Source organism: Mytilus californianus, unplaced genomic scaffold (genome assembly GCF_021869535.1).
Source record: "Mytilus californianus isolate M0D057914Y unplaced genomic scaffold, xbMytCali1.0.p SCAF_8, whole genome shotgun sequence".
Taxonomy (NCBI): domain Eukaryota; kingdom Metazoa; phylum Mollusca; class Bivalvia; order Mytilida; family Mytilidae; genus Mytilus; species Mytilus californianus.
The window spans coordinates 52,993,640-53,005,671 of NW_026262734.1; the positions used below are offsets into that span (position 1 = coordinate 52,993,640).

At 30.6% G+C, this 12,032-nt stretch overlaps 1 protein-coding gene and 2 long non-coding RNA genes across 3 annotated transcripts; all 3 read right to left on the reverse strand.

The window, feature by feature from the left end:
• Nucleotides 1–159: 159 nt before the first annotated feature.
• Nucleotides 160–1,308, reverse strand: LOC127710620 (uncharacterized). Its single transcript, XR_007986243.1, has 3 exons — nt 1,262–1,308; nt 481–536; nt 160–238 (listed from the first exon to the last, which is right to left on the reverse strand). It is a non-coding gene; the product is annotated as an uncharacterized LOC127710620 (long non-coding RNA).
• LOC127710619 (uncharacterized) lies at nt 1,309–2,591 on the reverse strand. Its single transcript, XR_007986242.1, has 3 exons — nt 2,537–2,591; nt 1,884–1,986; nt 1,309–1,358 (listed from the first exon to the last, which is right to left on the reverse strand). It is a non-coding gene; the product is annotated as an uncharacterized LOC127710619 (long non-coding RNA).
• A 1-nt stretch (nt 2,592) lies between these two features.
• LOC127712793 (uncharacterized) lies at nt 2,593–10,757 on the reverse strand (the record flags this gene model as incomplete). Its single annotated transcript, XM_052219408.1, has 7 exons — nt 10,597–10,757; nt 9,240–9,274; nt 5,201–5,328; nt 4,444–4,497; nt 3,434–3,508; nt 3,053–3,121; nt 2,593–2,622 (listed from the first exon to the last, which is right to left on the reverse strand). Coding segments are annotated over exons 1-7 (477 nt in total), but the record flags the coding sequence as incomplete, so codon positions are not given.
• Between the last annotated feature and the right edge of the window lie 1,275 nt (nt 10,758–12,032).

Consider the following 12,032-nt stretch of genomic DNA (forward strand, 5'->3'; position numbering starts at 1 on the left):
TAAACGCAACTTATAGAATTATTGAACAAATGGAAGAACAATGATCATTCTACAATTTTGTTATATCGCATTTTGTCCTTGCAAATTAAATTCTATTTCATTGTATTACTTTAAAAAAAAAATAGAAATGGTAGAATTTTCTATTGCACTCACCAGGTGGAAAAATTGAGCACAAACTGCATAGTCCTGGAGTCATACACTTTTTGTGGAAATTCCTTTTACAGCATGAACATGCTCTCTGCAATATTTAATAGACATGTTCAAATTCTATGAATTAATGTAGTTATTGCGAAAAATGTTAATATTAGTGAAAGTTCATCAAATTGATATAAAAAAAAACATTTATATTCTAACCTACAATATCACAAGGTTCTGTTAAAAAATTATCAATTTTAACCATAAAACGTATTTAAATAAGCAATAAAAATAATAAAGCACCCTGTTAAGTTGAACATCAACGATCTATAAATGTATATTTACCATGTTAGTTGGTTCTTTAGCACACAAGAAGCATGTCATAACAGCACCTTTTGTTTCTATAGTAAAATAGAAATAGATGTTAACATGAATTAGGAACAACATTCTTCTGCTCCAAATCACAAATTGCAGCAGCTGATAATAAGTCATAAAATTGAAAATGTTTACACTTGGTTGATGTTATTTTTTACGTTCCTTCCCGTAGATGGTAATTATGATGGTGATGCTCATTGATGACAGCGGCAGTTTATATGAAGAAGACAATCGCATAAATATATCGGCTAACTTAATTAGACCTACAAAAACTAGTTGATTTTTAAACATCTACTTTCCATGTTTATATTTTCATTAATAAGATCGTAATATTTGACAACAACACATTATCATACATATATAAGACATGGAATATCATAAAAATAAGTACAGTTTGAGCTGTAGAAAAAAGAGAGAAATTATTACAGAAAACAACCGGAATTATTAAGCTATTATTTCCAAACTACATTTTTAAGTATAACATATCAATAATGAATAATACATTAAAGAAACATAAATACATCATTTATAGCGTAAAGAAATTTGGTCAGAAACAATAGATAAAATTAAAAACAAATCATCAATGAATTGAGATAAACATCAAAGAAAAGGATTTCAAACACATTATTGAACATGTTAAAATTCATATTCCCTTTTTATTAGATTCACTTATTGTCTAGCAAGAAGATATTAAGTATTTACATAACATACGGTACTATTAGTAAATGCTTTTATTCTATTGATTACTTACGCACAGCTTGAACAATTTCACTGCCAATTGTGAATCTTTCAGCTAGGACGTTTAATTCCAAAGATGTATCTGTCTTACTTAGGTATCGGTCGAGGAACTAAAAAAATAATTCTTAAATGTACACATTGTTTTGTAAATTTTCTATGGCCTGTTCAAAACTGAATGTTTAAATTACTGAAATGATTCATGTAGGCCTAATAATGATATAAAAATGTTTTTTTTACAAAAGGTAAATTAAAAGTACCACATATTTATTTGTTTTTCTTTCCATTACATTTAAAGTAATTTATGCAAATCATAGATTTGGTTAAATTTCACACAACCTTTGTGCTTTGCGGATTTTACTGAAATAGTTTACATGATATATATTCCAAGTTATTGTTTACACATATTTAAATAAACAGGTTTGGGAAACAAGTTGTTTACAACTTACAACAATATTTTGTTCATCTTGTTTGTACGATTCTGCCTTTTTTTCAAAATCAACAAGGGTGTCTTTTACGTGCAAAATTGTGATCTTTATTAGTATATATATATATCATTGATTTAAGATTCAAGCTTCAATTGAACTTTCATTTATTAACTCTCAATTCATACATGCAAAGCCCAATGTTTTATGTACCTTCAAACAATAAACACCACATGAGCTAAAATCATTTTGCAGAGGATACCCAACTGCTGTACAGATTGTCCATGTACCAAGATCTCTGCTTTTAGTGAAGTAGCTACATAATATAATATGAAAAGAAAAATGTGTTACTTAAAATTGATATATATTAAAAAGTCAAGCTGGCTATAGCCATAATGCCAGCCATTGCCTTACCCCGGACTGTATCATAGAACTTACATGTCTAGCTAGATGTATGATACTTAAGGAGATATTGCACATTCCATAGAAAACCGTTCATTTGACCAACCTTTCTAATGTAGGAAAAAAAATATTTGCAGCTGTTTTAAAGTTGATATCAACAACGTTTGGAAAAAAATAACTGGTCTTCAGTTCTTACTGCTATATTCAATTTACAAAGCTGTGCAATCAATAATACAATTATAGTTCAATTCCAGTATCAACCAGAAGTAATTTTCATTTTAGATTAACAAATTATATTTCTCTAGATTTGTCCTTATAACTTGTGACTCACTTCTGAAAATTTCAGAATTATAAACCTTTTTTTAAGTATATATATCAAACACAGAAATAAAAATTTACTTTGAAACAAATCACATGCATTAAAGCAATAAACGACTGTCATGTAACTACAGTTTCAATCTTACTTGAAATTCTTTTCATATGTTCTCAATTTCTTTGATATTTTGAGCGGGTCCATACTTGTCACAATATGGTGTTGGACATCCATAACCTGAAACAAAAATTATTCTCTCTTTTTAATTTCACATACTTAAATCTGTTTACATTAACATTTATAAAAAAATAAATATTTTGCTTAATTACTGGTTGTTGCTCAATGTTCAGAAGCAAATATTTGATAATATTCTATACGAAGAAGCCAATATTTTATATCTGATATTTCTTTTCTAACTATCATTTCCATGCAGTATAAATGCTTTCATATAAATGAGTGCAATATCAGTTGGAAAAATGTATGAGAAAATATATATATTAAGTCAAGTAAGTTGAATTAAGTTATAGAAGAACAACTAACATGACTAAAAACTCAACGAAATGTCTGAAATGCTGTTCTTGCAACTCATTTTTCTATTAACTTATAACCTCATGGAAAAATGCCTGAATAGTGTAATTAATAACATTAATTGAGCAAATAAACCTACCACAGCAACCCAATGACACTTCCCGTCATTAATGCACCCAATGACAGTGTCATACTGTTGTATATCGTCCTAAAAAAGTATTGTAAAATGTTATTATTAACTTGCAAACTGATAAAAAAAAAGACCGATGAAACATTAAATACATTTTATAAACAGCAATATAATACCATACACAATACAATATTTAGCATATTGTTTTATTATTTATCATTTGATAATTTACATATATCATCAATATGTTAGAATGTCTTATTATTTTGTTAAAACGTGAAAGGCGAATTGGTAATATCCAGCTTTTAGCTGTAAAAAGAGTAATCTATGTGTAAATCAAAAGCACTTATATAAAAAGAGTTTATAACAGATGATTATATAGTATTATACCTTTTTAAACCAAGTTACGCTTTTCCTCCCTTCAAAAATTGAGGTCAGAATCAGACAATCTGCACGGGACACTTTCTGGAAAACGGAAATATGTATAAAACAAATTGTGTGACAAGAACATTGGATTTATTTAACTGTTTCTATTACATCGGAACGTGAAATTATATAAGGTTTTTCTTGCCTGGTTCAATACTTCTTCAAAGTCAGTATGAAATTACCCATCAAAAATACGAGGAATAAAAGTAAATTCATTTTTCTCATAGTTAATGAGTTGTGCATATATTTCCTTAACGACAATTCCAAATGGGATATAACTCTTATAAGGAATATCCAGATAGCTTCGGTTAAATAATATATGACATCATAAGGGTGTAACGGGTAATTGAGTAAACTAATAAAAGATCGCAGTAGATGTATCTACACGCAAAATCGAGATTGGGGAGGTAACTCTATTAATGAGAGTAAAAAGTCTTCGTTAGGGCAATGGCGAAAGCTCATAAGCTGTACGATATCATATAAAACAAAGTCAAAGCTATATCTGTTAAAAATAATAGCTCAACTTAAAAAAGGCGAACAAAATATAAATAATAATATCAAAATAATGATAATAATTATAATCCTTAAGTAAAGCTAAAAGTCTTTCAACCGAAAGGTAGAAAGACCTTAAATTATATAAAAGGGAAAAAATAAAAGATGATTTAGTGGAACAAATTTTTCATTCTCTGCAAAAAGGGTGGTGGGTGCGAAAGTAACTTTTACAATACACAGTTTACTTTGGTGAAATTGAAAATGAATAAAAAATGCATAAAACAAGTTTAGAATGATAATTCAGATACCCTTAATGGAGGAATGGATCATGTAGAAAAAGCGAAATTAAATGAATTGATCCTGGAAGTTACAAAAAAATAAGCATGCTTTAAAGTAGCCGATGAAAAAATCAGTCAACTCTAAAATAAATGCACTGAAATATGATAAAACGGTTATTAAATAAATACTTTTAATTCGTTTACCTGTACACACTGATCCGTCCGTTTTTGCAGTACACTACAATAAAGATTAATTATCTGAAAAAAAAAAGAAAATGATAAGGTCAGATCTTTTCAATCAGTATGATACAAAGGAAACCATCAACAAAACTAAATATCACAAAGGTGAAGACATACAAGTTTGATCAAGATAACACATAACATAAAGTACCATGATTATGTTATCAGTTTAAGACAGATTATTTAAAAAAATCCTTGTACATTTTATAGAACTAAATAAAATCAAAAGACCTCCAAAAACCTGAATGACTTACCTGCATTTTTTTTGTTGTTAAATCTTTCATCAATGATTATTTCTGCTTTTCAATGGAAATAAAGTAGTGCTTACATTGTCAAATTGGTATTTAATTTTTTTTGGTATCTGTCATATTTTCTTCAATGGCAAAACAATGCATTTTAAACCAATATGCTATTAAGCCATAGTGACTATATTTCTTGGCATAAAAGAAAACACAATTACTTTCAGGCCAGTAACTCTTTAAGGGGTCACAAAAATTAGCAATTTAGTGGCATCAACCAAACAATGGGTAGTTTTATTTGTCTGAAAATGCTTTACCTAATGAACCTTTTCACCAATGTCAGATTTAATTTTATTTTAGATACCCTAAGGATGATTAAGCTTACGTTTGGTTGGAATTGGTTCAGTAGTTTCAGAGGAGAGTTCAAGATCTTTGAAAACGTTTAACCTTTATTACATAAATTAAACCATTAGTACTGTTACCTGATCATTCAACTCCTCCTCAATTTTTAAGCTCATTAAATCCGATACGTAAAGAACATTCCCATACACCGTACCAAACTTTTCGTCAGCATTTCCTTTCCATGAATTCCATATAGTTTCCAAAAATGCTTTAAATAAATAATCATTTTTAACAATCAAAGTAATACAAATAATAATACCTGAAACAAATGACATCAATTAAGTTTCTTTTAAATTTTGGAATTCTACGAAAACAGAAGTGCAATCTTGTTTAGCACAGAAGATCACAATATTTGGGTAGGGTGACCAGAAGTAGCCGCAGTCAATATTATATAAACAATAGGTGCCATATTATTTAAGTCTATAACCGTTTAAATTGCAAAGAGGTAATAAAGGTTTACAAGTTACAGAATGACATGAGGTAATTAATATCAACATATGTGTAGGGTTAGCAGAGTAAGTCAGAAACTATGTAGGGTGACCAGAGGTCAACCAAAGTCACTATCAGTGAAGGGCGACAAGATGTAACCAGTCAATATATTTGTAAGGTAAGCGAATGTTAACTAAGACAATATGCGTAGGGTGACCAGATTTAATCAAAGAATATATATCTGTTTAAATGTCGCAGAGCTAGCCAAAGTTCATAACTTTGTCACCTGACTAAAGTTAACTAAAATCAATATATGTGTAAGATGACCACAGGTTACAAAAGTCAATTACTATGTAAGGTGACCAAATGTAGAGAAAGTCAATAAATGGGAAGGGGTGACCAGAGGGCACCAGTCCATAAATCTGTAGGGGACAAATGTAACCCAAATCTGTATATGTGTGAACTGCCTACAAGTTAACAAGTTTGATAATTGTGCGGGGGTAACTCAGGTCAATAACTTAGTAGGAAAAAAGGTTATAAAGTCATTTTATGTGAAGGGTGACCAGAGGCAACCTAAGCCAATATATGAGTAGGGTGACCAGAGATAACCGAAGTTAATATCTGTGTTAGGTGACCAGAGGTAACCAAAGTTAATATATGTGAAAGGTGACCAGAGGGCACCAGTCAATAAATCTCTATGGCGACCAGATGTAATCTTTAATCAAAATCTATATCTATGTAAACTGCCGACAGCAAACGAAAGACAATATCTGTCACGTGTATGGCGTTAGGAAGTAACCAGTTTCAATATATATGAAGGGTGACCAAAGGTAACCATTGTTTAATCTGGAAGATATGATTTTAGTATGCACACAATTACTGCACAGAGTTTGGTAATTTTAATTTTCCAACGAAAGAAAGAGGTAGGGCCAATATGCCGAGGATTTTTTTTCACAGAAGGGCCAATTTCAAAAAGTGCCGACAGAATAAAATTTACTATAAAAACAAAAAATAAAAATGCTTTTTGATCAATATCTCGATTTACATATAGTATGATATGTGTGATCAATAGTTAATTTAACCCTAAAAAATGATGAAAATCCAATATCCGGATTTTCGGGTGTTTTTATGTGGAAAAAACAGGGAATCCCCCAAGAAGGACATTTCAAACCAAAAAAAAGTTATGCTTTTTATGACTGTTGTTATACATACTACTTTTTACTTCAAAAATGAAATTGGTTTAGTGTGTCCTTATTACATAAAAAACAACTTTTTAAAGAAAAAATTGTAACATCGATAAATTGTACCGATATACCTTCTAAATAAGAGTCATAATGATCAGAATCGCCGTAGCTCCACCATTAGAGCACAGAACTACTAATAAATGATGAATTTGAAGAAAGGGTTCGAACCTCGCTCAGAACTTTTGCATTTTTTTGTGTTGTTATATTAAATTTTAAAGTTTCTATCATATTTTTTCGGATGTTTGCTTGACTCATAGAGTCATTCTGGTTCATTTTGACTATTCAGTTAGTTTACTAGTATATAATTTTACGTGTATCAAAGAAAAATAATGTATCGCTTATTGTGTGCAATCCTATGACTGTCCATACTCTTGAATTACTTTCTATTCATGTGTTTACATTATTACGTATTTCCAAGGGACAACTGCCGTCAAATTGATGTAGGTGCCTGTACATAACCAATAACACGAGAATTAATTCTATAGAAATTAAGCCTACATGTTGCGGGTGTAATATACACATAACTTAAAATAAGGCCATTGTATACAAGTTTCATAACAACAAAAAACAATTCGTCGAAACCTTTTTTGAACATGGTATTATATGTAACAAATGCAGTCAACAACAATTTTGTCGCCAAATCACAAACTGTAAAGATACTAGTACTGAAATTTTTACCACCTTCTATACACGGGTACCTAACTCATCAGAAAAATAAAACAACATAACAGAACAAATCAATTACACTACAAATCGCGATTGTAGGTAAAACATCAAGAAGCTGTTGCATCTGTATCACAACGAAGGGCCGATTTGTTAAAATTACAGAAAAGGCAATAAAACATGAAGTAGTAACACAGGGTGATCTATGACCAACTGATGTAAGATGTTCTCCGGTTTTAATTTTATATACATGTACATGTATTTTCTTGTCTTATCTTATAGACGATAAAACCTTAAAAGACCAGGACAAATACAGATATACATATTCAAAATGAGAAAATCACGATTTGAATTAGTTCGATATTATTTGGCTCCTTGACAATTTACATGGTATGGCACCTCGCATAAAGGATGTTAATAATAAAATAAAATCAATATTAAAAAAACAATAGTCTTGGCCTTGTTTTTGTAGGAATACCTGTTCAAGGTATGAAAATAAATAATGTGACGTATTTTCTTGTACTATAATTAGCATCTATCGGGCTATTTAAAACATTATTTACCTATCTTATCGAATGAAACAAATCTCCGGCAAATTGGCCCTCCCTCTTTATTTTTTTGGATTCCTAGCAATTTTATGTTATGGTTTACGTCTACTTTGAAATTTAATTGTAATTTTATTTATTTCATATCGGTTCAGAATAAGATTCTCTTATTGGATAAAAAGGGGTAATATGACATTCATTATTTTTCAGTAATAAATTCCATCCTTCATTAACAGAACAAAACGGACCAGAAAACTGGTCGTTAACGAACTTTTACATGAGAATGACAGGTGGGCGTGGTTTCCGTCTGATAATGACCGTTGAGGCGTGGTTTCTCTGTAAATGACCGTTGGGGCGTGGTTTCTCTGTTAATGACCAATGGGGCGTGGTTTCTCTGTTTAGAGAGATTTATCCATTTTTAAAACATGTTCCTTTCTTTAATATTATATTTAATTTGTTGAATTGTTTATTATTTGTTTTTGTTAATAATAAAATTAAAGAGAACTTGATTAAGTATTTATATACTGAAAAATTGCACTAAAATGAATGGGAGTATTCCTACAACTGGTCTTCACTCTCTGCCATACAAATCAACTACTCGAGTTCGCTTTAGGCATTTTGAATTAATGAAAATTTTCAAAACATAGTTCCTCAATGAAATAAACATAATAGTTCTTCAAAAAAGACTGGTCATTATCGTGATACATGGACTGCCCGTAGGACAGTAATATTGACTATGACAGCGATAATGACCTCGCCTTCGCGTCATTATCGCTACCTTAGTCAATACCACTGTCCTGTGAGCGGTCCAACTATTATATAAATATTAAATCCTGAATTAAAAGGATTAAGTCGATTAGAATGTGACCTTACTCTTAATACTGTTCAATGGCATTTTAATATAATTACACCAACTATATATAGCTAACAACATTACAAATGTCTACATTCATAAATACATATAAATATGTTACTGGTTGAGTTGACAAATAAAACTGTAAGATCAGCATAACATCAGAAGAAACCTTCTCAAGCTCAAGAGATAAATCATTGAAAAATATTATTAAAAGTAAATGTCATAATATGGAACCTTCTGGTACTCTTGATCAAACCTCTAAAGTAGGTAAATCCCTAACTTTGTATTGTGTAACTTTTGTCTTTCGTTTGTAAGGTGGCACTAGATCAATAGCATTTCCTTTCTTCTTGAAGATAAATATAGAATTGATTTAAAAACTTACCTTTACTTCTTTCTTTTATGACAGCTAACATTATCCTTAAAAAATATTAAAATACAGTTCATCCATTGCTTAAGTTATCTTAACATTATCAATATCATCAACTACATGTATAAGATTAGGCCGTGTTCACATTGACTTAAACTCGGTGTTGTGTTAGTGTAACTCACACATTAACTAAAGATAATTGCGTTCCCATTGATAAAACTTAATGTTTACATGAAGATTTAATCAAGACTCATCTATCATCTTTGCCGAACACATAGTTCATTTGAAAAGGTCTTCCTGAATCGATCAGACGTACACACTGACAGAAATATTTGCCACTGGTCTTTATACTCAAACAGCGATTCACTTATAAATGCATTACTGAAAAAGGGGGAGGTTAATTGTTTGTTTGTGTAGTATCTGAGACTCGTTAAAATACTATTAGAAATAATAAAAAAAACATTCTCCCCTCCCTTTGACAAATACTCCTTGGATAAAAAAAAAAATAGCACTTGAAACAAACAGAAGAGATAGAAATGTAGTGATCCTTAACATAGCAATTCTTTTTCTTCGTCTGTAAGCACGCTAATGGCAATCCTACGTTTTTAATGCGTAATCGAGACATCTTTAAACTACTGCAAATCATCCAAAATGACTTTCTTAAAGGAGCAACCACTTTACTTCAAAAAAAAGGGAGAGGGGTTCTGAGTTCTCGCGCGAAAGTTTATAATTAGTTTTTTTTCGATGGTACCAATTTATATAATATTTAACATGTTTAACACTATAATGTATGGGAAAACGTTTGATTCAGAATATTTGTTCATTCTATAATTGTCTGAATGTCTCAATTTTTTTTTTAAATCTAATTGTGGAAAAATCCACCCCCCCCCCCCCCCCTTTTTTAAAGTCAAGTGGTCGTTTATTAACTGTAGAAAAGTTGTTCGAAAATTTGAATTCGGTTCTACGTAATGAACATTTAAATGACATATAGTTTACGAGTGTGAACAAATCTTATGTACATGTAACTAAACAAGGTGTATAGATGTGAACAAATTTAATGTGAAACTAGCGTACATTACATTAAACCAAATGTAAACATGTTTACTGTACACGACGTTTGGTGTGAACACGGCCTTAGTGAATTATTTATTTTGTGAATTTTTTTTATATCTACTTCTACTTAGAGTCTTAGGGTGAATATATCCTTCTAGTCTGTGATTCGAACATTTAAAAAAAACGTGTCATCACAAATGACAAATCATGCAAAATGGATGAAACAATCATTTTGCTTTGAATGACTTAATTAAACTTAATATGCTTAAGTTTGTGTTATTCATTGTATTCAATTGCTCGGTATGTTAATTTTACTTACAGATAATACAGACGGTGACAGGCTCTATGGTGTATTGCTAAATAGAAAGATGAATTGTCTATTTTAAGCTTTCTATTTTTAGACATGTGTTAGAACTACAATATTACTACACACAAGAGCACTATTTATAGGGTGACCAGTGGGCACCGTTCAGCGTAACTATTATCCTTGTCCGTGCTCCTACTCTATGATGTCACGTGTTAAGCGTTGAAATAGCCAATACTAATTTAACGTCTTTGTTTGGCCCGGTCGGGATTCGAACAAACGACCTCCCGCTCTCGAGTGGAACACCTTCACATGAGACCAACCAGTAGAGCGGTAGTACATAATATACCAAAACCTCAAGTATAATAAACAATACAGTTTCACAGACTTCTCACAGTTACTAAAGCGAGCTAAAAGTATCTAACCTAAATTAAATGCGTGAATTGATATTGTAAACTACACGTAAACATCGATGATCGACTTTAGTGTAGATTTCATGGATCAACGCTCTCGGCAAATTAAAAACTCTTGCACAAATTATTTGAGTGGTCCGAATGTGGCCAGCTGTTACAAGTCTAAATTTCTATCCTAATTCAATATACCCTCATTTTCCAGTGGTATTTTAAAGTTTCACGTCCAACCTCACTGTCGACCTCCTATTGCACGACCTACCTATTGAGTATTGTATTTAAAGATTTTATGTGTTATAGTCATGAACATGCATGAAATATTTGCCACTGGATGTAAAGCAAACAACAATCAATCAACTTCATAAATTGTTCCATGTACTTAGCACTCAAAGACAAGATCTTGTAAATTGCTATAATGTACTATTTCCATTTAAATTTTTATGGGTTTTTTTTGTTTTTTTTTTTCCTTCAATTTATTACATAACTGACTGCTTATAAAAAAGTTTTAAATATTTTTTTACTATGGTTCTTATCTACTGTTTTAATACGATTTATAACATGATGTTTTGTCAGGCAAGGATAAAACTAAGAAAGGTAAAAGTTATTTCAGGTGTTTTGCTTCAGTTGGACATAAAATGGGAATAATATAATACATATAATACATCTATCTACGAATATATGTCACCTAAACACGTTTTGATCGGGTCAGAGAAACCTAGTTGATGCTATAGATGTCACATTTATGCTTTTTAATACGATTTTATTCATTGAAGTTTGCATGCATAGTTTTTATTTTAAAAAAACCCAAAACAAGATCTATTAATTAATTGAACTGAACAGACAACACTAATTATTTTGCATTCGCATGTAACGTAGTGTAGGAAAATTACAGAATCAAAAAGGAATGAACATTTACCGGATGAATATTGTTCAGGACCTTATGCATCTAGGTCTGTTCGATTAAAAGTTCTGAAACAAGCTGTTTAAAAAGCTAATTGATGGAAGAATTTACTTACTGTTTTCTTATGTCTGGTCTGTTTC